The sequence below is a fragment of the Perissodus microlepis genome, chromosome 13 (genome assembly GCF_051167445.1).
Source record: "Perissodus microlepis isolate ML-2025 ecotype Zambia chromosome 13, ASM5116744v1, whole genome shotgun sequence".
Classification (NCBI taxonomy): domain Eukaryota; kingdom Metazoa; phylum Chordata; class Actinopteri; order Cichliformes; family Cichlidae; genus Perissodus; species Perissodus microlepis.
Window position 1 is genome coordinate 9,957,115 of NC_140473.1, and position 27,159 is coordinate 9,984,273.

At 42.1% G+C, this 27,159-nt stretch overlaps 1 protein-coding gene across 2 annotated transcripts; it reads left to right on the forward strand.

Moving 5' to 3' along the window:
• Positions 1–81: 81 nt before the first annotated feature.
• On the forward strand, positions 82–27,156 carry LOC146374697 (striatin-like). Of its 2 annotated transcripts, XM_084947826.1 has the most exons (17): positions 82–435; positions 12,397–12,500; positions 14,715–14,788; positions 16,633–16,711; positions 17,727–17,891; positions 18,055–18,190; positions 18,289–18,451; positions 19,188–19,298; positions 21,200–21,343; positions 21,456–21,592; positions 22,253–22,428; positions 22,915–22,962; positions 23,051–23,172; positions 23,265–23,432; positions 23,525–23,665; positions 24,172–24,360; positions 25,588–27,156. In XM_084947826.1, the coding sequence occupies exons 1-17, from the start codon at positions 223–225 to the stop codon at positions 25,755–25,757; spliced, it is 2,340 nt and encodes a 779-aa protein (XP_084803952.1). In that variant the 5' UTR covers positions 82–222; the 3' UTR covers positions 25,758–27,156. The 2 variants fall into 2 exon arrangements, with proteins under 2 accessions (XP_084803952.1, XP_084803953.1); XM_084947827.1 differs by lacking the exon at positions 19,188–19,298 and having other exon boundaries at positions 83–435.
• Positions 27,157–27,159: the final 3 nt, after the last annotated feature.

Below are 27,159 nucleotides of genomic sequence, written 5' to 3' on the forward strand. Positions count from 1 at the left end.
CGTCCGGGCAATTCGGGTGAGCAAAACGAGCACCACCAGCCAACTCGCTGTAGGCGTGGCGTTTGTGGTGACGTCATTGGATGACAGCTAGCTGTCAGAAAGTGAGTTCATTCCCCCGAGCCGAGGAGACGGAACGCCGTCAATAGGTTTTTTACCCTTCCGCTGATATATAGCACATCGAGTCAGCGAGACAACGGACCAAGCTTTCCACCGAGCCCGGCCATGGATGAACAGGCGGGGCCCGGCGTGTTCTTCAACAATAATAACAACTCTATTTTACCCGGCGGTGGAAAAGGACCTCTGCCCGATGGCGACGCTGGGGAGGCGGCTAGGGCGCAGTACAGTATCCCGGGGATCTTGCACTTCCTGCAGCACGAATGGGCCCGTTTCGAAGTAGAAAGGGCACAATGGGAGGTGGAACGAGCCGAATTACAGGTAAAAAAGCTGCATTTTTTTCTGTACACGACAACATATTAGCGGCATTACCAGGGCTGGCCTTTTCTAGTAACTCGCGTTGAGTTTGTGTGTTTGATTGTTCGGGCTAATGGTTAGCTTGCTAGCTGTAGTTCAGAGGCTAAACGAGCTGCAGCGCCCCTCTCAGCCAGCTGCACGACGACTGTTTGCGACCTATTTACTGTGGCGAAAACCACGAAACTTACCCTCTACTTTTATAGTTTGATAAACTCGCTTTAGGCGTTTTTCAACATGATAATATATCAGTTTAAAACCAAGGTAATTGCTAGATTTAATGACAAAATAGTTCATGTGTAACGTAAACTATGGCTACTTGCTATTTCGAGCTAAATCTACTATCACCCTGTGTTTGTTTGAATCGTGCTTTATTCCCAGTCCCATTAAAAAAAATGACGTGGAGAGATAATAGCAGGTTTCTTTTATGCTCTGATCTTTCGGGAGCTGCCAGTGCTGACAGACGGCACACACTACACAAGAGAGTGCAGTAACTATGTCTTGTTTATGAATCTTATCGTAAGCTAGCTGCCATGTAAAGCCACTCCTGATGCCTGAATTTAAAACACTGCACGGCGTTTCTCTTACAGGTCGAACAGGTCTCTCTTGTAAATGAGTCACTGAGTCTCAATAGGGCTACCTGTAAAAATAAAGGTTAAATTAAAAAATTGTGTGTGGGGATATCTCCATGATTGGCATCCGAATAAATTATTCGCGGTTTATTTTACTTTCCTGCTTTGTTATATTTTATTTTAGGAACAAAGCAGGTTTTTCGTCCCATGAACTATAATTTTGTTAATCTGCAAACCTGATGCAAGCTGGGATCTTTAGTGGTGAGTTTGCTTAAACGAGAAATTGATGTCTGACAAAGTTCATCTTCTTGAGGTTTCCAGTAAGACTAGAATTTTGAATTTTCTCACTATGTATGCAGGTGAATAATTAACCCATGCTGACTATACTGGCTTCCAGGAGTAATGGTTATAATACACGAAGCCTTATTGGATTTTTCTTTTTTTTTTTCTTTTTTTTTTTTGGTCTGTTTAAAATGATTTTGTGCTCTTTCCACCAGACTATTCTTTTTAACTAGGAGTTGAGAGGGCAGCTTATTGTAGATGTGCTCTTGTCACTGTACCTAATGTTTAAAAGATGTGTTTTTCTTTCCAATATTTTGACCTGGCTGTGGGGCGGCAGCTGCTGGATCCCAAACTGAACTTTCTGTGATTTTTGCAGCAGGAAGCTCCATGGATTTACTGACCTCAGCTAACAAAGGGAGGAGAGGGAGACACGGCATTGTTTCTAAACTGGTGACGTACCCTCATCAGTGTAGTAGGGTTTTGAGTCATCAGCGTCATGCGGCACTTTGAGTCTGGCTGGGGTATTGAGCTTCCTGTGTGCTGTCATGAAGCAAGCTTATCAGCGAAGGAGCTGCAACAACTGCGGTGAAGCACAGAGAGGTTGCTGTACGGCTCTTTAGGTGGTTTATTTGTGGCGGCAAAAAGTGCGCGCTCAGTTTGAGTTCTTGTTTTTGTCATACGTAACGCCAGGCTGGTTAATCCTTTGAAAATCATTCTATCTGCACCAGACAATTGGCAACTTTTGGATTTGTCATATTTGTGCTCTGATCCTTGTGGCACAGGATGTATCTGGTTAAAATAAATCTTCTAGTTTGTCTATTGTGAACATTGCTGTTAACCTTAATGTCTTTCAGTGGTAATATTTCACTATATTGGATTATAAACGATGACTAACATATTACAAATCTTCCACATGGAGAGTAACCTTGCTGTGCCCTTGAGGAACACCTACTTATTCCACAGATATACATAACTTTTTCCAATAGAGGGGCTTGATGAGTTAACTTTCAGGAAAAGAGGCACAGTGAGGAAGAAAGGATAGCAAGTCATTTAAATGAGCATAAATAGACATGCATGAATAATGAAAGGCTGTTGTGGACCTAGAGCCTTGATGGAAGATACCACACAGCATCAACAGTGCATTCGTTTCTTCTCCACCTTATCCGGCTGCAACATACCTCTCATAGTGTTCATCATCTCATCTGCACAATGTCTTTCTTTTAGCTGTAGACTCAAATCTTATATGAGATCTTTACAAGTTTTGACAAGGTTGTACTTGTAGCGGTTTCATCACCTCTCAGGATTACTTGTTCCTTTTTTTTTATTACTGGTGGTGTAGTCAATGAATGGCAGACAGTTGGAGCTGTGTTTTATGTCACTGTTTGGGAGGAAGGCAAACCCAGGGCTTGTACTGTAGGAATGTTGTCCAGCCAGCCTGTTAGGTCATGCTCAGAGCCACTCCTCTTTACTGGAGCTGCACAGAAACTGTTCTCCTCTACCCAACCTTTCCTGCTGCTGTACATCATACGTTCATGGTTTGACTACAGCAAAGTAATCATTGGTAAGAAGTGGACTGACTCAGTCGAGGTGATTTGTTGTTACAGCTCTAGTTATTCTTTAGTATGTTATCTTGGCAATAACAGTCGATAACAATAACTCTGAATAATCATTATTTCATTTCTACTTAATAAATCTTTTTAAATTATGTACAAAAACTGGTCATTGTTACATTTTCCACCTTTCCTATTATCAGAGCAGCTGTAAAACTTCCCAAAGATACTCAATTTAGAATTTATAATAGAAATACAGCAAATACATGCATTTTTTAAATTGCTGAGGATGCAGCTAACAACCAGTGAACCTGCCTAAATGACTGGAAAGAATATCCACCACTTTTTCAGTGTAAATTCTTCAAATGTATAGTGATGGAGCTCAAGCGTCCTGTGCAGAAAACTGTAGCCACTGGAGTGGAAACGGGCGGCACCACGATATGCAAACAAGGACTGAAATGGTAACAAAATGCAGTTAGCTTGCTAAAAATATAATTTTCCACAATGTCAAAGGGGTGTTTTAGCAGTGAAATCTAATGTTGCGTACACTAGGAAGTGTTTTGCTAAGGCAGTTGTGAGCATAATGCATTTATCATAGTTTTCTGAGTTATCTCCATACCACAGAATGTTTGTTGTCAACTACAGAAATATGTTAAGATAAAATGTAACTTCTGATAGCCTAAAACTTGAATTTGGATATTATCTAGTAATCTGATACACATATAGATGTAGAGTAGACAGGAAAGTGAGGAGGAATTATGGTCAGAAAACAGCCTAGGATGCTGCAACAAGGACTGGGTCACCTGCTCGACCAGGTGAGCTGTAGCGGCTCCCCCCAGTTTTCCTATTTTTCCTGCTAATCCAATCCCTACAAGGGTTGGTCTATAAGTTATAAAAGGTTATAAAAACCTGGAAGTGGATGATACAAACAGATAGAATTAACCAGAAGACAGCTTGACTGTATCCAGCATGAATAGGAGCCATGGATTGTGTCTATCGGTATAAAGAGTTTATTGATATTATATACCATGGAAAAGAGTTGATTGATTTTTCTGTTTTTTAATTAGTCAGTGGTCTGATAATTACTTTCCAGTTGAACGCCTGAACAGTCACTCGACTTGCCATTGGATCGGTCAGAGTAGCTTTATGTTGGCACTGAAACTAGAGGAGGGGTTTGCCTGTTTAGTTTAGCGGCATATGCCAGTTCATGTATAGTTTGTTTTTAATTTGAATGATAGAGAAGGGGATAGTAAACTGAACTGAACTGACCTTTGGTTATTTACCAGGATCTTTACATACAATTTTCATATTGTAAGAGCGATCTGTCATTTAGAAAGAGGGAAAAAAAATTGTATTCATATTGCTATATTGATTTTGCTCTCATCACCCTGCTGCGCTGATTACTGCTGATCTATTTCAGTTATGATGATTGAATTTGAATCAAAATGACTTCCTGTACAGGCCATCCACTGTGCTCCCTTAGCTCTCCAGTTATGGGGAAATCCCTGCTCCGTGGAGTATCTCCTTGCCAGAAGTATTTGTCAGCAGCCATAATTTGACACCAGGAGAAGGTTGAAGGTGACACAGGGTGTTGGATGGCTTCATGTGGGTGCACACTGAAACGTGGGCTGTCTTCACAGTATAGAAGCATCTCTTGTATTTCTGCACCAAAAGCTTTTACCATGAATAAGATTATTATGCGTCTCGTGCTATTTGATTACTTCACTCCGTGTGGACGGCAGCAGCCTAGATTTACCCTGCCTCCGGTAGATGACCGGTTGTGTTTACTTTTACTAATGGCAAAACCTGAGGCATATTTAACTCAATGGTGCAGCAAAAAGAAGGACCGAACTGTGCACAAACATCTACACAAGCATGCCGTGGCATTCAAAAATTCAGAAATGGGAGTCACCGTCATTCCTGAGTTGATACTATGTCCACCCCCAAGCTGAAGCTATTTTTGCCCTCTCAGTGTGCGCCTCTGAGTGGGAAAGTACAAAAAGTACGTGCTTCCATCCAAGAATATGGTAGTATAAGTACTGGTTTCTCAATATCCTTGCCTTCTGAAACTGGCAGAGGAAACTTGGGCTCCCAAAGAAACACTGTGCACATTTTTAAGGTCTCAGAGACTGAGAAGGCAGCTATCGACACCTCGTATGAAATATTCCCTTGTAATGTAATGAGTAGTTTAAAGGGGATTGTGTTTTTCCTGTGAAAGAGCCCGACTGGATCTGTGTTTATTAACTAAAGCCCGGCCCTCTGAGCTTTGCTCCGCTGCCACCATTGGACTGACACCAGAGCCCTTCTCTGTGCTGCAGAACCGCCTTGTCGGCTTGTTAATTCCCTTCTCCTTCCTCCATTCACACTTACAGCCTTCATCTGCCTACGTGGGTGTGCGGGAGAGCTGCCCGGTTGTACCACAAAGTCGCCCGTCTCCTTTCGTGTTATTGTAAATTTGAGGTCAGCAGTTTGTCAGAGTTGTAAATTGGTGTACTCACCAGATCAAATTGCTGTTGTCTCGATGTAATGTGGTGACAATGCGATGTAATCTGGTCTGTCATTTTGCCTTTTTTATTTGAAATGCTTCTCTCCCTGTCTTTAAAACAAATTAGAGTAGCACTTTTCTAAAACTTCTACTCATATGTTATCCACCAGCACATTTTGCATCATATTATAGTTTATACAAGAAATGATAACGCTGCATACGTCTGAAAATTAAGTCAAAACTGTGTCAAACTAGCTTTAAACCAAAGTAATATAGAAAACGGGCACGACACAGACCTTTCAGTCCCACAGGCTCTCTTTTCTTTTTAGTAACTCTGTCTTAAAATTGCCTGTTTCAGACTTTGAACATCATCACACTCTTCATCCTTGTTAAGCTGCTGTTTGTGCTGATCTCTGAGTTTGAAGTACATGCAGTTCCACAAAGACAACACCTTAAAGCCGTACAACCTGTTTGTCAGAGAAAATGCTGATGTTGGGAAAAAAAAGTAGCTTTTCGCCTGCATGTGTTCGTGTCTGCATGTGCACCGCGAGGCTTATGTAATATTAATGCAGAAACATGGGATGCAGCATCCTTGTCCTTAAGAAGCCCAACAAAAAAGGCTTGTGTTTGCACCCTCGGAGGTAGCACCGTGGCGTCGGCTCCACATGAGATTGATGATGGTTTAAGTGTAAAATGGAGCTCAAGTGAAAACGATGTGTTTTTGACTTGAAGCAGCCTCTGCCAGTTTGATTATTTGTCTTTTGATTTCTGGGTGTTGTACAAACGGTGGGAGGCAAGAGATATTCCAGAAAAATAAGCAGAAATCTACACCACAGTTTGGACAGACTAACACTAAGCTGCTCATCAAAGCATTTCTGAGTCTCTACTCATGCACATGAGCTCTGAATTTGAAATATATGCAGTTTGTTTGCAGCCTTTTAAAAGGTGCTGTCTGACTGGAAGTGAGCGGGTGTGGAAAGAGCTGTCATAATGCAAACACTTAAGTTACCTTTGGTATGCTGAGTGGAGGAGGAGGCTAAAGGGTTGTGCAACTGGTGTTAGCATTAGGATAGTAAAAAGAATACTTCAGCTAGACTCAACCTTAATGTACAACTGCAACAAAGGGACTTATAAAAGTTGACTTTATATCTAAGCTGTGGTCACTGTCCCTAATATATCTGTCCACAATTGTTTTTAATACACCTATTGTTGCAAATCGGTAAGTGATCAGTGAGTTTGCTGTCTCTATGGCGCTGTTGATTTCCTTACTTGTGTATCAATGCAATACTGAGTTTTGAGTTCTCTGTACTTTTTTGTGCTGGGTTTGCAAAGACCATGCAAAAATGTGTTGTAATAATGACTGTGACCTTTACACTTTGCTTTACGTTGAAAGGGTACCAAATAATTCAGTGTGGTATCAGAAAGGTCTTAAACTTGGATCCTTTTAGTAATAGTATAGCTATAGAATATTACATGAACTGAGGATTTGGTAAACATTGCAGGTTGGAGCAAATCCAACCAACAACATCTTGAGTCAGAATATCTGTTTTGCACTTCAATATGAATAGTTTTCTGACAAAGTGTCCATGTAAACGAGAGGCTTGTGTTTCGAAATAGTAGGTGCAAATACCAAAGATTCATTCTTTTCCAGATGAGCTGTTTTAGACGCAAAGAGCTCATGTTTATCTGCTGTAGCCACGTTACATTAGCCCCAGCTCCTCTGTCCTGCTGCTTCTTCTGTTCTTTGATTCTTTCTTTCTTTCTTTTTTCTCCTCTCTTCCTTTTGGTACTTTTGTTATGGCATGCGTGGAATGTACTTGGCTAGTTATCGGGGCGGCCATCACGTTGCTCTCTGGTTTGTGGTGATGGTGAGAGTAAATCCGGTGTTCCCTAAAAGAAAAGCTGTTTGAATTGTAAACGTGGGATTTACACAACCCCCCCCGACCCCCACCTTCTCAGTCTGCGGCTGGAGGTCCAGCCTGCGTGGCCATTCTTTTGCATGTGGTTACTCGCGAAAATATGCATTAATATCCGGCAAATTTCTTTTTTCGTGTGATGAGCTCAGCCTTGCTGAAGGATTTTTCACACTGTTCACTGTGTTGATTAAATAGACTCATTGTTTTGCGGACGTCTTTGACTGTGACGCAGAACTGGTCTGGAAGAAAACATGTCTGGCATTCGCAAATCGTAGACTTGAAAGTCTTGTTTAATTAAATTTTGTGGAAATGGGGTTGGCAGTCATCATACATTCATTGACTGAAAATGAAGTTGAAAGGCGGAAGAAGACATTTGACAGAATTGTTTTCCTTATGCTTCTGTTGTCTTTCATTCATTGCCAACACTGTGTGGTTAAGTAATCCACCTTTTAACTCTTGTCAGTGTCATGCAAGTGTGGTAAGGTTAGAAATGAAGAAGCGAGACATTTTTCTTGTAAATGGTATGGCAGCCACATTTGACTGCCATCAAACTAAATGATACTGCAAGATTATAAAATCAGTATCTCCTTTAAATACTCTAAGAGAATAAAATAGACGTGTATCTTAGATATATTTTCATATAGTAGTAGAGTAGCAGTGAAAGCTGCTACCTGTCCATGTTTCCTTATTTTACTAATTAAATTTAGAATAGATTTATTCAAAACAGAAGAGATTAATGCTAGCCAACCATCTTACCAGTGCTGCTTACCAGGATCTAGAGGTTAGTGGCTGTTGTTTATTTTCCTCTCTATCCTAGCATTAGCCTATCTCTTCTGCCTCCTTTTCCTGTCTCTGAAAAGCCCAGCGCTCTAGATGCATGCCCCATTCTACATGTCTCTTGCTCAGACACACTAAGGAGCCCTTATCCAGCAGCGCAATAATGCAGTCAGTGTGAGGCTGGGAATTAAATGCTTCCTGTGTCTCTTTATGGCCAGAGTTGACTCATTGCATTCCTCCCAAGGTTAATGTTTGATGGAGAAGAGATGGCGAGCCAGAGATTCACAGAGCCGCACTCTTCTCTATCTCTGGCACGGCAGGACTCCAGGGGTCCCTGGGCCAGCGCTTCATGTGGATAAGGGAGTGAATGGACACTTGCTATCTCAAGCAGCACAGATGTACAGTTTCATCTGCGGTGGAACATTAGACAGTGAATTGAGCCGGAGTGAAATAACAGCCTTTGGAGTTGTTCTTACACTTTGTCATCGTTTTGGATCTGATAGGACTTCACTGTGTGGCCTTTCCTTTGCTGCCATTGTGGAAACAATTGAGCTGTTTTTCTCCACTGAAGCAGTCGTGACACATTTTAATTGAAATGTACTTTTTTGCTTCAGCAAATAAAGACCAGATTCACTCGATATGAGAGCCATTAAATGGAAAATAGCTCCAAAATTAGCTTAATGAAGTTGTAAGTGGACCCTTTTACTCGTTATCCAGTTTCAGTGCCCCAAAGCAGTGATCGCTACTGATACTTGGATTCGAGCCAGTCTAAACAGTATAACTTATTTTAAGAGCCAGCCAAGCTGTGATGATTTTCCTGATGCAGTAGTTTTCTAATTCTTTATTTGTGTCCTTTCTCATCCCATGATCATTTCTGTGTTTCTGTGCAAAAGCCATTTATTAATAAGTCATCATTGACGCCACTCTTTTCCTTCTGTCATACCTACAAACCTGATCATCAGTCCACCCGCAGGGACAAATCTGTGTTTCATCTGATAAATAAGGGCTTAGTGTCTCTTTTGTGATGTGTATGATTTGGACTTTACTGTAATTTTCTCTAGTCCTCTACACTCTATTATTTTACTTTCATCATGAACCTTTTTATGAGCCTGTTTTGTTCTTGGACAGCTCCATGTTTTTATTCTTGGACTCTACTAGAGTAGCTTTACATGATTCAGAGCATAAAATAATTTGTATTTAATTTATGCTGAAGCTTTGCACATCTCCTCAGATCTTACTCTCTTTGAAAGAAGCCTTCCCCCCCCGTCCTTTATAACTACATTCTTCTAATTTGCCGCCCTCTCACCTGGTTTTCCACCAGGTAATCAGTTGCTTTACAGCCCTGCCTCCTCCTGTTGTCCACGTCTTAGCATGAATCTGATTGGAATGATAAGAATGGACAACACAAACCCATACATGCATCAAAGGTTACAGCAGAGCATCACTGCTGAGAAAATCTTACACCCTTTACCTGCTCACATAACAGTGTGAAATTGTGTCTATAGCTCTTGTTTCTAAGCTCTGAAATGTGGACTGAAATAGAAGTCTTCCGCTGCCAGGGCATATTGAAGGTAACATGGCAAGTAAAATGTTATTCTGCAAGTATTTGTATATAATTTTCTGTCTCTCTTATGCGTGCTTTGGAAGATTTAGTAGAGTTATAGAGCAGCTTAGCTGAGCAGTAAATATGGCCTTTGTCTTCACTGTAACTGCAATAACAAGTCATTCAGCTGAACATCAACACAAGACAAACACTTCAGTGACATGACGTTACTAAAGCTTGCAGTTCTCCTCAGCATCGCCCTTTATAGATTGGGCATCCTCGTCTTTGAGCATTAGCCTAGCCAAAAATCCAGCTGTTCTCAGTTGACCTAAGACACTCTGAAGTAGCACCAGGTGTAACGTGTACACTCATCATTCTCTACACTGGCTATGCTGGATGCACATCCACCTGGATCCACCATAGCAATATATGAATATGAGAAAAACAAGTAAAAGTTTAATAGTTTTTTGTTTGTTTGTTTGTTTTTGTCCATCAACATCCATAGTGGCTCAAGGATGAGTAAAAGTTAATATTGTTGTTGTCAGTCCCGAATACATTACTACGGATGCAGCTATCGATCAATGCACATAAAACAAGCTGAATAAGGAACTGGAGACTGTGTAGATATAATGGTTAGAGTGGTATGAGGTAGAGTGGCTGCTTACCCAGCTTTCAGAAGCAAAGCATGTGTACACTATTATCACGTGACTGATCCTAGCTGAACTCTATGCTGTTTGCACTGTCACACTGAGGACAAATACTCTGAGGTGTAATTGCACTTGCACAACAGCAGGCTGGTTTTGATGAGTTCATCTACAGATGACTGTGGTGATGGAGAGATGAAGGAAATGCTCATAATAATTCGAGGCAGATTGAAGTGCTGTCATGACTCATTGTTGCAGGCAACAGTAGCTGCAGCAGCTCTACTTGCTATCCATGTGAAACTGTGATACAACCCACTCAAACTCGCACCATCCTCTGCATGTAGAGTGAAATGCAGGGAAACAAGTTAATAGCCATCCCCTTAAGATGTGAGCTTGGATGTTTTTAGAGGGAATTGTCTTCTTTTTGAAGTTAAACACAGGAGCAGTCAGACTTGTGCTCCTGCTTTCCATCTTTCTTTGCAACATAGCAACCTTAATGATGATGTTCAGGTTGTGTTAATGATTTTCAACATTACTCCAGTTAATTTTGTCATCTCTTCCTAGCTCCACAGAGGCACTTAAATCCCTTCTTGTGCTTCTTGTTTTTCTTGTGATCATTTAGCAACTGAGATGGATTCTACAGCAATTTTATTATAGCAGTGAAATGGAAACGGCGGCATTCTCATCCACTCTGTAAACAGCACAGCTTTTACACACTTTAGCAGCTTTTAAGAGTCATTTGCCCAGCTTGCTGTAACCTCATAATGTCCGATGGACTGTGTCTGTTTGGTTTATCTTTTACTTGGCTCCTGTGGCTATATTTAGTGGAAGGCATATTTATAAGGATGTAATACACGCTTAACCAAAACGGGAATCTTTAAGCTGGGAAGAACGCATACTTTTTTTCCTTTTTCTTTTTTTTTTTCAAGTGAAAATTTATGCTAATGTGCGTTTTTCTTTGATCTAGACACACATGGCATTATTACAGAACAAAACCAGAAGGAAGCGTCTGCTAATTTGGCTAAAACTCGGGGGGATACTGTAATTCTCTACAGGATCTGTGACTTTTTACAGCCTTTTTCCTGTGTTTAAAATGATTTTCATTCTCCAGCCTCACAATAATTGAGTTTGTTAAAACCACATAAAAACACAGCATCTATATCTAATAATAAAAGACTAGAGACCATCTTGTGATGGAATTACTTGAGCAGCAATCTCAATGAGTTCTCTAAATTAATCACCTAATTGTCTTCAAAAATATTGTGTATGCCAGATGAAGACTTGGGTCATCAAATCATCAGACTGAGGCTGGATTGTATTTTACCTTGAATTTCTTCTTAAATAAACCTCTGTGTTGTTTTGTGCCTGTATCTTGCGTGGTTTAAAGACTTTGCCCACAGACGGACACATAAACACCTGCCAAAGTCCTCTGATGATTCCTGCTAATGTCGGTGTCACCAGGAAAATATTTTGTCATGAGGACGTGCATGGTGGACTCAAAAGGTGAAAACCAGCCATACCAGCTTTGCTATAATGGATGAAAAGGCATAATAAGGTTCATAAAATACAACCATATAGAGTAATTTTACCTCTCTTGATAATTCTTTTTCTTTTCTTGTTTTTAAAAAATTCTTTACACAGCAAAACACTTCACACTGGATTGTGTTTTTAGTGCCCTTGCTGCAGCTCATGTACTGTATGCTACACCGTGAGTTTCCGTCTACCGCTGTCATTGCGAGTGTGTATGTGTGCACACATGGCCACATGCGTGTGGTACCCGGCAATGTAATGTAACGCTGACTCAGACCGAGTGCGTCAACAGCTGCTGCCTGTTAGTGAAGAGAGACAGTGGCGTGGAGAGGGAGGGGGACGGTTGCCGCGTGGGGGGAGTGAGGAGGTTAGATTAAAATAGAATAGTACAGATAGGCTTTGTATTTCCCATCATGCCACACACATTGATTTGACATCATCCTATTTTAGTCTTGACAAAAGAAGTTGTTTTCAGATGTTGCCTCCGTGAGGCAACATCTGAAAACCTCTTTGACGTCGTTAACTAATATCTAAGATGCCAAAACCTCTGAGATGTCAGCTCTATTTATAAACGCAACCACTGTAAACCTCTCAGCTCTTTACTGACAATCCTATTTTTGTGTTTTCAGGCCCAAATCGCCTTCCTGCAGGGGGAAAGGAAAGGCCAGGAGAACTTGAAGAAAGACCTTGTCAGAAGGATCAAAATGCTCGAGTATGCACTGAAGCAAGAGAGGTGAGTGCCCTACCACCCACTGCTTCTGCAGCCCACCCACAGCACACACATACCTCAGCAAGTCTCCAACAAATGCAGTGTTTTCAGGTTTTATAATAAAAAAAAAAGTTCCTGCCACTGAGAGTGTTTTAAGGGGTACCGTAGCTGTGTCAGATTCTCACTGGTCAACAAAGCATCACGTTGGATTTGTTGATAAAGATTCGAACCGCTGTGTTTCAGCCATATGCCGTGTCGCCTGCTCAGCCACGGAGCTAAACTGATGCTTAAAGAGTAGTGGGCTTTCTTTGCTTCTCCCCCCCCAATTTCCTCTTATTTTCTCTGTCCCAGTCTGATGTCTCAGCTGGTGTCAGCAGAAGCAGAGTGCCAGAGAGATTCCCCCGAGTCCAGCTGGTGTTATGTCTCCAGTTGAGAGCAAGTGTTGGCATGAACGCTTTGTATGCTGTCAGATGCTCATGGCTGCACGGTCCCCAGCAGGAGGACAGAATTGGAAAGAGAGAGGAGTCCTCTCTCTACCAAAGGCGAGGTCACCGTTGGCACGTTCTTTCTAAGACGAAAGGGTGATGCAGTAGTAGTGGTGGTGACAACACTTTGCATTTCCCTTTCTCTTTGAAGCATGGCTGCACACTGGAACAGAGATGTCAGTGATGTCTACACATCTCTATTAAAGTGTCTCTAAGCCACCGAGCACATTACCCCAGCGGGGCTTGAAGAATTAACCGTCTTTAAACTGATAAAATAGGCCTCTGGATTTTTGTAAGTGTGATTTAGTGCATTCTTTATGTAGCCAGGCACTCGGATCACTGTCTCAGCAACCACACAGGATGTATGTAACTGCTCTGTGGCTGACAGTCGAAGGCTCTGATTGATGTTTGAAACCCGTGAGCTGAAGAAGCATTGCTGAACCGAGACAGTGAGCAGAGTCCTCCCTGGATAAGTAAAGGTTAAACACAAGAAAGTGAAAACTGGGGTAGGTAACAAATGAAATGGCTGGCTGCAGGTAGCATAATTAGATCTGGGAGCAGGGAGATTGTGTAGGCTAATGAGGGCCTTAACACAACTGAGTTAGACAGGTGTCAGAATGGGTTAGCACTTTCTCGTTCGTCCGGTCAGCTCAGAGGTTAGTTATATTTTGCCTCCATGCGCTCTGCGAGGAGCATCTTTCTGGGTTTGAGCGTCAGATCTTCTTCTGTATTTGTCTACTTTTCTCCAGTGAGATCACTACAGACGTTGCCTCTGGAGCAACACTTAACCCAGAATTACTACCACTTTGCCTGGTTGCTAAGCAACCGGTCATGTCTCCGAGGGTATCTCAAAGCAATATCAGGAATGGCTTTCTGAATGTAGGATGTACCCAATTTAAAATGAATTAGATTTTGATGGGGGTTGCTTCACACCGCTCTCATGTGATGGTTCCTCTGCATCACAGACATGAGTGGTTAGAAAGCTCTCCTTGTGTCGACTCTTTACCACTGTTGTGGATGCGTGCGAAGCCGCTGGAAGAAACTTCACGTCATTATTGCGAAAGCTGAATCACCTGAAACTGTGATGTCATCACTGTGTGTCTAAACTGCATTAATGTTTATCCTTTTTGAACAGCAACTGGAAATGTCAAACAAATTAAATAAAATTTCAGCGTCTGTAACCTTGTAGAGTAAAAGGTTATTATGTCAGTTGGCATATATTATCTCCCACAGCTGAAAAAAAATTCGTCACTTAATTGTTTGTTAACAGAAAACTGATTGTTAAGTCGTCTTTTTTGGTTTTAAAAAAAAAAAAGAAAAAAAAAAAAAAGACCCACAGATTCACTAGTTTCAGCTGCTCAAATGTGAATATTTACCTGTTTCCTTATTTTTCTCTAAACATTCAAATAATTTAATTTGAATATGTTCACTCGTAAACAGGAGACTACGATGAGCCGATAAATGCTGGAAATTCGAGTTCAAAGCAGTCCTGTTTTCTATATTGTCAGAAATATGCTATTTAATGATTCGGTACACACTGTCTTACGTTCCTATTACAAGTGTGCCTCTTGTTTAAGCTAACCGGTCTGTGAGAAGTAGAACAAGTTGCAGCTGGGCCGACTTTGGGAGCTTATTATGCAAATATTGTGCATAATGAGTTTTTTAAATAGCTTTTTCGGGCCGTTTCTGATCAATCCTGTTTACTTATTTGCCTGTGTCCCCCTTTTTTCTTCTTTCTCTCTTTTACTCCCAGAGCCAAGTACCACAAGTTAAAATATGGGACAGAGTTAAACCAAGGTGACATGAAGCCTCCAAGCTATGACTCGGGTAAGTCCATGGAGACCCAAACGGCCAGCTCCACCTCCTCACACTAAATCACTGTGATTGTTGAGTTCACATACCTCTGGTGACAGGATGGTTACGCATGCGAAGCTCCTGCGATCGTGTTGAATCTTGTTTGTCTCGATAGATCTGTTCAGAAGTTCCTGAATAGTGAAATATTAGGTTTCGTTGACGTGGTACAAATATTTCATTCTAGAGCATTTAGAGGTTTTTCATAGAAACCAGTCCCTGAGAAATGGTTAGGATTATTCAGGGTGACAGTGACATTGTTTCTGGAAAACCGATTTCCAGAAACAATGTAATTGGAGCTGAAACAGTAAATCAGTAATGAGTTTTTCAAACAGCACAAGTATTACCTTGCCGTAGCCTCACAACTGCGAGAATGTGCTCCTTTTCCTGTTAACTTATTTGTTAATCTGCTTGGTAAGTTGTAATGAAAATGACTGCTTTTCTTTAATGCTGTGAGAACAACAATCAAAACAGAAACAGTCCACACAATGAAAGCTACTAGTGTTGAAGTGAGGGGTGCAAGTCCCTCTCAGCTCAACATAGATAAGAAGTCCTTAAGAGTGTAGAAATGTGAAAATGTAGCCATTTCTAGTTCAACCTGCTGATGGAAAGCAGCTACACGGTTGTTGGAAAATGAGCTCAATGCTTGGGAACGTACATCCAAGAATTCCGGGAAATGCAACCAAATCTCTTTGCATGACTAAATCCCACCAAAACCAAGTTAAAAGAATTCGCACAAATTAATCTTTGATGCTGGGCATCAGTTCTCCATCTCTAGCGTGTTTTCCTTTACCTTATTTAACAGTAGCATCACTCTGAAATCTGCATACTACCTGTTTCTTGTTATATTATTATAGTTTAATTGGCCTCATGTTTGGGTCCACTGCCATCGTTAAGTCAGATTGGGATATTTCCTCTCCTCTCCTCATCTCTATTCATCAGAGCTCTTCAAAGCACCCGAGCCCTTGAAGTGTTGATGAATGAGGGGAGGTGAAGGGGAGAGGTGTTGGTTGATGGGGGCGGGGGGGAGTGAGAGACGAGAAGTGGGAGGTGTTGCTGGTGTGGTGGCACACCTGCCCGCTCATCACCCTCTTGAATTAGGCATGACCCAGTTTTTAAGGCACTCTCATCTCTCTGCCCTGCCAATTCCACCCTGCAACGCACATAAATACGCACACTCTCCCACCCAGTCTAAACCTCATTAACACGTCTCTGTGCTCCATGCAAAATTCCCAGCTGACTCGCCAACGGACTGTTGACTTAAAGTATCAAAGTGAGCTTTGAAAACCTTCATTGTTTGTCATAGAAAGACAGAGCGTGTCGGGCTGGATGCTGGAAGCACCAGCACACGTTGTTGATCTTTCTAGTATGTCATGAGACGGGTGGAGCAGAGACGAGTCGTTTCAGCGGCGTTAGAATTCATCACACGACATCAAATCTTTTGCTTTAACGTCACGGAAAAAGCTGGTGATAGTGAGTTTTTGAAAATCCATTTTAAAGTCAAAGCAGCATCAAAATCCAGTTTGTCAAATGAACAAAAATTTTTAAAGGATGTAAATATTTTGTTTAAAGCTGTTTTGTTTTGTTTGGTTTTTTTTTAAAGTGAGTTTATTAATAAATCAACTCGTTTTCACTGGAACTATTCAAAGAGAAACGATACTCTTTTCTCTATAAGTGTATTTAACCTTTTATAGACTGAAAGAAACTGAGTACACAAGTGTATGGTTGCTGTGATTTAGGAATGTCTTGGTTGTGTTTACAGAGTGGAAATAATGTCTGTTTGTGCTGCCCTGATTTGTGTCCTCCTCGTCTCTCTCCAGACGAGGCCAATGAGAACGAGACTTCTGGATCGCTCAACAATCAGCTGTCCTGGAAACAAGGCCGTCAGCTCCTCAGACAGTGAGTGCACGCGCTTTTAAACCTCGATCAAAAAAACGGTCTTCAACCCAGAAACCTACTAAACTCGCTAAAATTAACTGCACTGAAATCGACGTCTTCTGTTGAGAACTGAAATGTCCAAATCACTGGAATGGTGTGCTTCCAAGCTTATTAATTGCTTAATCATTGCTGGAGGCAATTTTTTTTTTTTTTTCCCTGGCAGTTGCACATTGCAAATCAGTTACGTCAAACTCATGACAGCCTTTCCCTGAGTCACATGCACACCTTTTTTCTGCTGTTTCTACACTGTGTTCAAACTCAGAACTGAGAAAACTGAAAACCTTTTGTAGAAACACGTAGAATGGGCCCAATAAGCAGAAAGCATTGGTTTGAATCAAGTCTAATCAATTTCCAACCTCTAGTTACATTTCTCTGAAATATTTGTCCCTTGTGTCAGTCTACTTACTATGGGCCAAAAAAGAAAGTGTGGGAAAGGGCTCCCTCACATGGCCAGCAGCCATCATTACCTGCTGTGTGTGTTACCTTTCCTCTGGTGCACCCAGCACACTCAAGAGTGTGGTTATCCTATCATCCTGCTCTCTAGTCTGTCATTGTAAATAAACCAGACACCATCAGGCAGCCTCACACATCATCTGCCCCAACATGCCGCCTGATGATGCAGCCAATTTATTCACAAGTCCGTGTCATGGGACAGATCAATAATGTGCTAAAACACCCCTCCCTTTCAGTCAGTCGCCCGCTCAAATTGCTAAAGCTTCTTCTGCGTCCCCACAGGGTAGGTGTAATATCTGATGAGTAGCTTGTCGTGGTGAGACTGTTGACTGTTAGAGACATTTTTAACAGCGAGAAGTGCTTTTGTGTCTTTCATGGTGAGGTCAAGACAGTAAAAGTAACGCAGCCGGGTTAATTTATCTTTCTTTGCGTCACTGCAGGACTTTACTGCTGCACAAATATTACTTAAAAACTTGGGGGAAACCATATGCATCCATATTTAAATCCTCTTACTTTGTTCCAGGTACCTACAGGAGGTGGGCTACACAGACACCATCTTAGATGTAAAGTCCCAGCGAGTCCGAGCACTGCTAGGACTAGCCGGGGATGGAGCTGGAAGGACAGGTGAACGCACGAGCACCGAGCCTTTGGTCAACGGGACAGACGCAACAACAAAGGGCACCAGAGGGTGAGCATACACCCTTTAAGGGTGTCTATACACTCCTTGTATATCACAGAATGACTGAAAATGAAAGTCAAATAAAGCTGATATAATGGAATTGAAAGGCTTGCTTTAAAAGCATAGTTAGTGCAGCTGTGTGTTTAATGCATGAATCATTCTCACTCAACAGGAAAACGGAGCTCTCTGACACCAGCGCTGTACTGGAAGCCTTCAAGTTCATTGAGAATGCAGCTGCTGAGTTCAGCGATGAAGACGAGGAAGAGGAGAGCGAGGGGAAAGACAGGACTAACGTGGAATCGAGGACGGTAAGAAACCAGTCGACCTTCCCACCTTCTGTTCTCACGTGTTTTTGCAGAAGTTGTTACTATACTATTAACAATGGCCGGCAATGATTTCCCTGCAGATCATCAGGAAGAAGCCTGCATCGTCTACGTCGCCCGCCAGTATGGACACCACTGAGGACCCTGACACAGAGGAAGTGATGAAGGGCTTCGACTTCCTGTCTAGTCCTGACGAGATGGACACCTCGCCAGAGACTAGAGGCACTGGGGACGGCACAGACTGGGGTGAGTCACACGTTAATCACCAACAGATCAGAGTTTGGAGTGGATGACACTATTAGCCAGACACTATAGATACAATTAGAGTAGTTATGATATCAAAATGTTTCCTTTTTGTATTATCTGTGAGTAAATGTAAAGATCTTGTTTTCAGTTTGGTGACCGTTCATGGAGTACTTGTCATTCACATATCATGCTGTGGTCATTAGTCATGATGTTGGGAGTTTATGTTTAATCATAGTTTCTTATCCTTTCCACCGTGTGTTCCCATAGCCAGCCAACCTGTGACCACAATGTGCATCCCACTCCTGTGTGTGTTTTCCCGGTGTATCTCACTGATCAAAAAAATTGGGCTTAATGTCATGCTGAGGTGTTTTCTTTGACTCTGACCACAGATCTTAGTGTTGAGTCATTTGTAAACCTAAAGTCAGTACACTAGACTATGCATGGGATGATTTTTCTGGTCAGATTTAGCACTGAGAACCCGCCACGTGACATTAACAACCCTGCCATTACTTTTACATAGACTGGAAAAGAAATCGTGAGCAGATTAAAAGAGATGCCTGAAAATGCTGCTCCCAGTTATGTAATGTCAAAGAATGTCAATGCTCACCTCAGACCTTCTGCTCTCCTGAGGGAAGCCTCCAGGAGAGCATGAGCCTTGGCCCTGCGAGGCAAATCGGGCCTCGACCAGGCCAGTTCCTCAACAGCCTCTCGGTCTGGTTTTGTTCTCCCTGTGTAGAAAAGGACGAGCAAGGTCCCATTTCTGAGGCCTGGGACGTGGACCCGGGCCTGATAACCAAACTCAAGGAGCAGTACAAAAAGGAGCGCAAGGGGAAAAAGGGGGTGAAGAGTAAGTCCTGTCGGGCGATGCTGCCTCCCTCCCTCTCCTCTCTTTGTAGAGCCTGACTTTTTCTGAGCTAAGCCAAAAAGCCTAAAATCAAAAACAAAATTTCATTTCCGTCTCTGGCTGCTCCTCAGTTTCATTTATCTTTTTGTCTCTCGTCTTCCTCGTCTTTTCAAACTGATGTCTCTTCTGTCTTCTGGTGATCATTTTCCTGTCCAAACTCATTGTTATGCTCAATGCATGTTTATCCCATTTAAGCATTTTTTTTTTTTTACTGTATAGCCGTATTCATCTTCTCCTCTACACTGTCAAATATAAGATTAATGAGTTAGCTGTGATAATAGGTCCATCTGTGTCCCATCTGGGCCAGCAATAGTATCCTCAGTCATCTGTTTCTGTATCTTCTCCAGTCATAATAACATAATCCTCACCATCTTTACCCTCATCTGTCAGCCATGTTGATGCAACAGTAACGAGTAATTTTGCCGCTGCCATAAATTGATGGCAATTAAACGCTATTTTTTTCAGTGACTCAGTGAAGTGACTCAGCTGAATACTACAGCTCTCATAATGGCAGCCCACTTCAGACCCATTCAGCCACTGAGAGCTCTTAGATTTCACATTTGTTTTGAGACCCACGCTCTGCTTTCCTGCTGTTGTGATTGAATCATGAGATCAACAACTAGTTTGCTTCACTTTCTTCTGCTCTTGACTGTAACACCACTTTACACAGTTGGCTTTTTTTCCTGCTCTCTGTTGGAGCTTTATCACTTTGGTGCCTGTGTGGAGGAGATCATCTGGCACTTTAAGAAGTAGTTTGACATTGGGGGGGGGGGAAATATTTCTACTGGGCTGAGAATTCAATTGTACGATCAATATACTCTGTTATCCATCTGTTGGATATAAGCAGCATAACAGCTGCCCTTCCTCTACGGTAATGTAAGGAAAGCGAGCTACATCCACCTCTGAAGCTAATTAGTCTGTTATGTTTTGTTAGTTTGACCCATTCAGAGACCATTATATGAAAACAACAGGTAAGAGTCAACAGAGCTTTCCTCCCATTGGCAATCTTTTTAATATAAACAGATATCTGCATATTCATTATTGACCATCTGGCTTGAGCAGGCTCCGGTTGCTCGCAGAACATGTGTTGAAACAAAAGAGGGATTACATTTAGCTCTAGCTATTTATTGCCTTTTTGTTTATTCCAGAAACCCTGAAAAATGGGCTCAATTCCCAAATGAATAGACAAGCTCATGGCCTGCTGAAACCTTATATATACAATGTATAACATATTTTACACCCAGTATAAAGGCAAATTGATTAGAAGATAAAGTCCACTTCCATGTTTGCGTGTCGTACACATCCCCAGGGATTACTTCAAGTCTCTGTAGGTTCCCTGGCAGCTGCTCTGAGCTCAACTATTTCCCTTCTTTCCGGACTGTATGCTAAGCTAAGCTGATGTCTGCAGTCTTGCTTTCTGTCACAGGGAGACTTTTAAAACAGTCAAACGACTTACTTGAACAATCCGGTTTAATTCTGTTGGGAAATGTGTGCAGCCCTGTAGTCCTGCACAGTAAACACTACATATACATTTATATATTCATTTATCACGCCTCAAAACGCAGCTCTAACTGAAGTTACCCTCTCCACACAGCACACCCTTTGGTGATGAATGCGCCTCAGCAACTTCTCTTTTTCTCATTTTACGAGGTTTTTTCTGGTGGCTTCTCTTCATTTTCCTTCCTTTACAATCAGAGTTTATAATTTATTTTCTTGCCTTTTAATGCTGCCTTCCTTCCATCTTTATCTGCATTCTTTCTTTCAGCCTGTAGTTGCAGCTTTTTGACAAAATATTTTTATGTGTGTGTTTTTTGTTTTAAATCTTAACCTGACTTGCTAAACAGGACCCAACCGATCCAAGCTGCAGGACATGCTGGCTAACCTTCGAGATGCAGAGGACTTATCCCACATCCAGCCTGCACCCGCCCCTCAATCCCGGCCCAACGTACCCCGATTGAACGAGCACGATGCAAACCGAACGGATGAAGGTGCTCCAGAAAAAATACCAGCAGGATGTAGAAGTCATACAATAGATCGGATAAAATTACCCACAAAGTTATCGGGGTTGCATGTTTATTTAATTGTTTGTTCTTTTCCCAGTTGAGTCGCTGACCTTCCCGCCCACCTCAGGGAAGTCTTTCATAATGAGCACGGACGAGGCCATGGAGAGTGAGCTGGGCCTGGGGGAGCTGGCTGGACTCACTGTGGCCAACGAGGCCGACAGTCTCGCCTACGATGTGAGTAGGAAAACGCAGAAATCATTCAAAGACTCACAGGACCACTTCTTCAGAGAAAACTACTTCCTTATGTTAGCTTATGTGGCATCCTGCTTTCTTTCTCTGATCTCAACAACATTGTCTAAGTCACAGGGGAAAAACACATCAAAAAGCTGTTTTTACAAACTGTTGCCATCAAGATGTCGCCATCAAGATCGCCATCAAGATCGCCATCAAGATCTTTTATCTTTATTACATAAAGATAAAAGATCTTTTTAGATCACATTTACTGCAATAATATAAGTCACGTGGCTCCAAAAGCACGGCAGAAATAGTTATAACATGTTTTTTTTTGTTTTGTTTTGTTAAGATGGGCTGATGTTTATTTTATGCAAAGAAGGATGTTTATCAAAGTACTGAAAAATTAACAGATGTCGTTAAGTTATTTTTATGACAAGCAGTAAATAGTGACAGTTATGCTGCCTTTGAGGTTTTTTTTTTAAATCATACTACTTTTTTTTTTTTTTTTTATATAAATCTATGAAACTGTTACTTTATGCTGCTAATAAATAAACAAAATCCTTCACATCCAACTGTGGCTCTGCTCTGAGCTGCTGCTTATACTTTATGAAGCTGTTCATTCTGCTGATTGGATGCTGAGTTCTGCCGTCTTCTCTTCAGATTGGAAACAACAAAGACGCCATGAGAAAAACATGGAACCCCAAATTCACTCTGAGGAGTCATTTTGATGGGATTCGGGCTCTGACCTTCCATCCCGTGGAGCCCGTCCTGATCACCGCTTCAGAAGACCACACGCTCAAGATGTGGAACCTCCAAAAGACCGCTCCTGCCAAAAAGTACGAATGCCTTTACTCAGACATCACCTCATCCTTGGTTTTTGTTTTTTAATAATTAAATGCACAGACGCTCTGAGCTCAGCGTGTCGTGCTGCAGCAGCAGAGCGACGCTGATTAAAGAGAAAAGCTCGTCTGTTTGACTGGAAGCCCGTAAGGAGTGCGCTTGTCTCTGTTGCCGTGCCGTCACATGATACAGTCACAGGAAACCGATCCCATGTGTGACAAAGAGCTGACGACACTGCTTCCCAAGACTTGTTATTGCCGTGTCACAACTCTGCAGCCCACACACAGTCTGGTAGTGATTTGGATTTTAGGAAGCTGAAGTCATTTTTAAGGGGAACGGTTACTGTGAATAAGACAATTAAACAGTGTGATGTCAGCTCAGTGGTGCAACGGCACATTAAAGCATTTAATCAAGTCTTTGACATTTATTCCCTGCTGGTTAGTTCTGTATGTTATAATAAAATGCAAATTGTTTGTCTGCAGAAGTACGTCCTTAGATGTGGAACCGATCTACACTTTCAGGGCTCACAGGTAAAAAACAACAAAAACAAAACACGGCGTGAATAAAACATTCTGAGTTAGTGCTGGTTTAATAGATGATTCATGATTTAAACCACAGGGGTGCTGTACTGAGTGTGGCGATGAGCAGTACAGGAGAGCAGTGTTTCAGCGGTGGTGTCGACGGGACTATTCAGTGCTGGAACACTCCCAATCCCAACATCGACCCCTACGACTCATACGGTAACAGCCTCGTGGGTTTTGTTGTAATTTGAGGGTTTTCTAATCAGATCACGATGTCTGAATGGAGTTCTTCTTTATTATTTCTCTCACAGATCCATCTGTGCTGCGAGGAGCCCTGAGCGGACACACGGACTCTGTTTGGGGTTTGGTGTACAGCAGTGCACACCAGCGCCTTCTCTCCTGCTCCGCGGATGGGACGGTGAGACTGTGGGACGCCAACACCACCTCACCTGCCCTCGCAGTATTCAACGAAAACAAAAGTACTGACTTTACTCGTCTTGCTTATCCTCATTTTTCAACATTTTGTCAACTGAGCAGGTAAAATAATTTGTTTGTGTTTTTCCTGTACCAGAGCTGGGAATTCCCTCCTCGGTAGATCTGGTGTGCAGTGATCCAGCTCATCTGGTCACATCTTTCACAAACGGGCAAATCGGCCTCTTCAACATGGAGACCCGTCAGCTGGTTCTCAGTCTGGAGTCCAATTTGGAGCCAGGTAGGTTTGGAGCTGTTGGTCACTAACACACCAACACTAGCACAGTGTGATAGTGGTGGAGGAAAAACCTTAAAAGCTTATCACCAGTAAAAGTTTTCAGGGGTTGAAGCTATTTTTGAAGACATGTTAAGGCCATAATAAAGGCTCTTTACTAACATCTAGTGGTGGCTGAAGGGAATAAAACGCTGCTGTTGCTTATTGTCCAAACTAGTTTAATTTTAGAAAGATCTGGAGATAGATGTTGATGTTTAGTATTTGTAATCTGTGTTTTACAACACTAAATATGCATTTCAGCATCAAAAAAACTTGTGAGGTCTACCAAACTAAAATTGTATTATACATGTGCATTTAAATCCATAATTTATATTTATGCCAAGAACCCTGATTTGTAAATTTTTGAAAAGAGATTTTTTTTATTTTTCCCCCCTGACCGATCATCCCTTTAGTTATTCTGCTGTCTCATAGCTGCTGTTTTAAAGTCCATTGTGCTCATCTGTTTTCAACAGGCACTCCCTCTCACATCAACAAGGTCCTCAGCCATCCCACTCTACCCATCACCATCACTGCGCAGGAGGACAGACACATCAAGTTCTTTGACAACAACAGTGGGAAGCTGATTCACTCCATGGTGGCCCATCTGGATGCTGTCACCAGCTTAGCAGTGGACCCTAATGGACTTTATCTTATGTCAGGCAGTAAGTACCTTATGAATCTCCCTATCCTAGATTTAATTTACCAAAACTAACATTTTCTGGTTTATTAGGTGGATTTGCCCAACAGTGTGTTGGCTGAATTTACTTGGAAACATTTTACATGCGTCTGAAGTTAGAAAATATACAGTGTTTAGAATCCTCAAAATATTCACCAAATTTCACCAAATTTCCCCTTGTGGGACAATTAAAGGATTATTCTATGTAACACTGTTATGGGTTACTTATAACAGTGTTCATAAATAGGGATGGGTATCGTTTAGGTTTTATCCAATACCAGTACCAAACCGGTACTTTTGAAACTGTGCCGGTGCTCGAACCGGTGCTTAAAGATTGGAGAACACAAAATTGGTCCAAAAACCTCTCATGTTCAGCTGTTTTTTTTTTTTTGTAAAAAGATAACAATGTTAGCCTTTTCTGCAGCTATACGGCATATATGGTATCACTCTTGGCTGGAAGCAGTGCTTAAACAATGGGGAAAAAAACACAAACTTTGTCCAAAAACCTCTCACGTTTAACTGTTTTCCAATTTTTCTTTGGTCATTTTAGCCTTTTTAGCCAGGGTGAAGGGAGTATCTGCCATCAAACAAGAAGACAGCCGCATGTAACTACGACGGTGTTTGCTAGTTCACCTTACATGCATTAATTTAATAACGTGGTTAGCCTACTCAACGTAAATTACACGCGGACAACATTAAGCTACTCATGCAGAGGAGAACGGCGGCTGCTGCCATCATCATCCGTCATCATTTCTGCTACACTGGCAGGGCTAGGCTTTTGGCTTTTAAAAAAAAACGCTATGCGTCGCCAGGTGTTTCATCGGATTCGAGGTGTTACCTCCTTTGCACAGTATCACCTTAAAGCACTTGTTGCAGGCTGCTGAGTTTGCATATTTTGCTGTGAAGTACAGCCAGACTTTGACCGCTTCGCTTTGGGCATTTTTAATCTGTAGCTCTGCTCTAAAAGAACGTACGTACCTGGGTCCACCTACTACGCTTGCAAAGGTAAAATGATTGGCTAGAATCCAAAGTGTGTGACATCTCAGTAAAAAAAAAAAAGCACCGAAATGTGCGCTGCTTTTCGGTCTGGTTACTACCGTTTATGTCAGAACCGGTGCCATAATGGCACTGGTACCCATCCCTATTCATAAAGCTGTTCATACACGTGCAAATTCACTTCTGCAACTCTTCTCACTCGTCATCTTCTCCACAGGTCACGACTGCTCTATCCGTCTGTGGAACCTGGAAAGTAAAACCTGCATCCAGGAGTTCACGGCTCACAGAAAGAAGTTTGAGGAATCAATCCACGATGTGGCGTTCCATCCGTCAAAATGCTACATTGCTAGTGCTGGAGCAGACGCTCTCGCCAAGGTGTTTGTATGACGCGGAGCTGCGTCTCCCCCCACAGCCCCGCTCTCTGACTCATCTTCCCGTGATCAGGGACCAATGGCGACACAGCAGAGGAAGGACCTTCAGGCAGGGATCCAGTCCCACCTCACCCAGCCCACTGGTCTCCTGTCGGACTTGCAGACTATGTAGCCACTAGCAGGGCTGTGACTGTCCATAGAAAGGGTCAGCAGGGAGGCCAGTCGGGAGGGGAACTGCCCTTCTGGTCCCCCGTCTACCATCCAGGCAGGCCTGGGTGTGACCGGCCACAGCGCCCCTGCATACAGACTCAAATTTAACCTCGAAAGCTCGGAGGCTCAGGACAAGTGTTAGAGCGTGAAGTGGAGAAATGAAGTCTCAAGCCCCGTCTTCTTCTTCTGCCCGTGTGGTTTCACGCTCACCCCGGATCCCTCAGGCCCTCGACCTTCCCTCTGAGACAAAACCAGGTCCGGGCCCTTTACTCCAAGTCAGGTTTTGTGTTGTTGTGTTCCCGAAACGTGGGGTACCGAAGGTCCGCTGGAGCTGTCACGGAAGCCTGTCACTTCCTCTTTGTCTGCTTCCCAGACTGACTCTGCTTGCTGGCCTGCCTTTATTTTCCTTTTTAAAAACACGTATTGACAAATGTGCCTTTGCTTTAAAAAGGTCTTGAAAACGTTATTTTAACAAGCTTGTTTTCGGTGAACAGGGAGGGAGGGGGATGGCGGCGAATCGGAGCTGGTTGTCACAAAGTTGTTGATTTTAACATTGGATGTAAAATTACAAATGCTTATAATAAACAAAATATATATTCAGTCTTAAAATTTACTGTGCAGCGTGAGTTTGAGTGCTCCTTTTTGATAAGTGTGGTTGGGGAATCAGTTTTGTGCATTTCAAAGCTGGTAGAGTGATAAAAACCATTAATTATATTGCCTGTTTGTTAGATTCAAGTAATTGTACACTTCAGAAGTAAGATTACCAACATATGTGTCCAAAGTAAACCATCTTGGTTATATAATTACAATTCAAACTTGGTTCTAGATGTCAACGTTAGGCATAATTAACTGATTTTTGGCCAGTTTGCTCATGTTTGAAGTGAATGGCTTGTACTGTATGTAATTTTCCCCAGTCGTGTGGACATGCTTAACTACAATGTGATGTATCATGTCCAGATATCTACAGTAGTCCAGTGTTTAGCAGGAAATTAGTGCAGTACTTTAGGACTATTTGAAATGAGTTGACCATCCGACACCAAGGGAAGAGAAATGTCCTGCAATTCCAGTTTACTGTAAACTGAGGAGGGTAATAAGAAAAGTTACGATGTTGTACGAGTAGAGTACAGCTTCAAATGAGCCATTTTCTCAGTCACTGGTTTGTATATGAAAGTATGTTCAAAATAAAACCTGCTGTAAAATGTTAATTT

Excerpts from the sequence above, each read along its gene's own strand:
- LOC146374697 (XM_084947826.1), top strand. The coding sequence starts at position 223 with ATGGATGAACAGGCGGGGCCCGGCGTGTTCTTCAACAATAATAACAAC. Across the intron at positions 12,501-14,714 it reads TATGCACTGAAGCAAGAGAG|AGCCAAGTACCACAAGTTAA; the intron begins GTGAGTGCCCTA and ends TTTTACTCCCAG. Across the intron at positions 21,344-21,455 it reads TGCAAACCGAACGGATGAAG|TTGAGTCGCTGACCTTCCCG; the intron begins GTGCTCCAGAAA and ends TTCTTTTCCCAG.